Source organism: Fusarium vanettenii, assembly GCF_000151355.1.
Source record: "Fusarium vanettenii 77-13-4 chromosome 3 genomic scaffold NECHAsca_2_chr3_3_0, whole genome shotgun sequence".
NCBI classification, from domain to species: Eukaryota; Fungi; Ascomycota; class Sordariomycetes; order Hypocreales; family Nectriaceae; genus Fusarium; species Fusarium vanettenii.
The window spans coordinates 1,916,545-1,918,721 of NW_003315880.1; the positions used below are offsets into that span (position 1 = coordinate 1,916,545).

At 57.7% G+C, this 2,177-nt stretch overlaps 1 protein-coding gene across 1 annotated transcript; it reads right to left on the reverse strand.

The window, feature by feature from the left end:
- Positions 1 to 312: 312 nt before the first annotated feature.
- Positions 313 to 1,745, reverse strand: NECHADRAFT_77847 (uncharacterized protein; the record flags this gene model as incomplete). The annotated part of the gene is made up of 2 exons (XM_003053103.1): positions 313 to 432; positions 504 to 1,745. 2 exons carry the CDS (start codon positions 1,743 to 1,745, stop codon positions 313 to 315), a joined length of 1,362 nt encoding a protein of 453 aa, XP_003053149.1.
- Positions 1,746 to 2,177: the final 432 nt, after the last annotated feature.

Consider the following 2,177-nt stretch of genomic DNA (forward strand, 5'->3'; position numbering starts at 1 on the left):
CGTTGCGCCCATCCGTCCGCGGCAAAGCCTATTCCATGCCGTTTGACAATGCATTGAATCGTATAAGGGTTGAATCTGTCGTACCTCGAGCCAAGAACCGCCTTCGAGGCCTGTGGGGTCGGGGTTGCTGATTGCTTCCCATCCTCCACCTGCATCTGCCGCCTCCCGGCTCGAGTCCATCCATAGTTGTGCGATTTCCTCCACATTAGCACCATACCGTTCGCTCACCCCTTGAAACCAAATGTCTAAACGTCATCTCGAAACAGGGGTATCCCAGCCGCAGAAAATCAATCACTCGTTCTCATCGGCCTTTCAAGGTTCTCTTTTCGTCTCGGGGCTCTCGTTGTCCTCACTCCGCTCCGCTCCATTGCCGTCACCATTGTTGGTGGCCTCGTTAGCTTTGTTCTCGCAGCCCTTGACCAGTCTATGCCTCTGTTGATATTGTTAGCAAACCGCCCTTCATATCAATGAAGCTGAATTACAAGGATCGACAGTATTCATACCTTTAGTGCATCCTTTCGCGAGAAGCTCTTGCTGCAGAAAGTACAGGGGAAAGGCTTCACTGCAAGGTGAATCCTCTTATGCCGCTTCAAATCATGGTTGCGGCTGAAAGACTGCACACACTGGTCGCACTTGAAAGGGCGCTCTGACTGAGGAGCAGGTTGAGCATGTCCGTACATCATATGATGGGGGTACTGCGGCACGCCCATCCCGGGAATCATCGACATCTGACCACCAGGCTGGTGAATGTTGGACATGACGGATCCGCCCATGGTGGGTAGAGACTGGTACGGATACGGTCGATATGGCGCAGGAGGCGCCATTCCAGGTCCTTGTGGCTGACCTGAGAGTGAACCCAAGCCCCTGGACACTGGGCCGGTGCTAGGAGGCGAATGCTGTGTCGGAGAAGGCTGAGGCGGGTAGGAGGGAAAGTTTGACTGTTGTGGCGTAGACGATGCAGTGTAGTAGCTCGGCGTGCTAGGCGGCCTCGTATGCGTATACGAGTCAACGTGGGCGGGTGCACTCGAGGGGGTAGGAGGCTGGGTAGATACGGGGTTCTGCGAAGTCAGAATTGCGCTCTGAGGCGGTTGGGATGCCGAAGACAAGCCTGAGGGAGAGGTCTGGCCGCCTCCGCCAGAGAGGGAAGTCTGAAAGGGGTGATGAACCTGGTCATATGGTGGTGGGGGGAGTCCTTCTCCTCCAGTCGCCGGAGACTGGGAGCTTCGCGGGTGGTTAAACTGCTGAATCGACGGGCTTTGGCTGTAGATGGAGGAGCTGCGGCCAGCAAAGTGCTGCTGTCCGAGGGTGGGCTGAGCCTGAGTCGCGGAGCTGACGGTATATGACGAGCTGTTTCCCGGGGTAGGCCATGCGCCGTGGACGTGGCCTCCGTACGAGTACTGGATTCCGCCGGGAGCTTGGGATCCTTGGGAGCTGCCGGTGTGGACGCTGGAGAGACTGGGGCTCAGGCCGTCACTAGCTCCTGGCGAAGGGGTCAGAACACTGGGCGAAGACGAGAGGCGGCGATCGGGAAAGGGGCCGGGGAGGGGAGGATACGACGACGGATATGGGTACCCAGCCGAGTCGATACCGCGCGGGTTGTGGTAGTTCTCATAAGAGTCTCCAGGGATATGAGGATAGAGGGGATCTTTGGCCATACTTGGTACATCTGCATTGGGTGGAGGCAGAGAAAAGGCTGGAAGTGTGCCAGCAGCCGGGCGGCGTGCAGAGAAGCTCTCCATTGCCATGTCGGGAGGTGGAGGTTCTTGTGGTGGTGGGGAGTTGTGGTAATGGCTTCCGCCGCTGCCTTCTTGGTCACCTATCGCTAGTGCTGCAGCTGGATGCCTTTTTGGTCTGGATGAGGATGTTGCTGGCGGGCGAGATGCTGCCCTGGTGGATAAATGGCCTTGTCGCCGGGTTCTTCGTCTTCAAGCGGCCAGGAATGAAGCTCTAGATGGCACGCTGTCGCGATCCTACGCCGTGGTGTTTGGGGGCTGCTGTCCAGACGTTGGCGGGCCGTCAGCGTCAAAGGCTGGCTGTAGAGGACAGGTGCGCGCTCCCGTGTCGGCAAAGGCAAAGGCAATAGGTAGAGTTTGGTCTGACGGCAGAAGATGGCTGATGAATGGCTTTGAAGTCCGGGAAAGGCGTTTGCTTTGTATCGCCGAGGGGCTGGGGTCGAC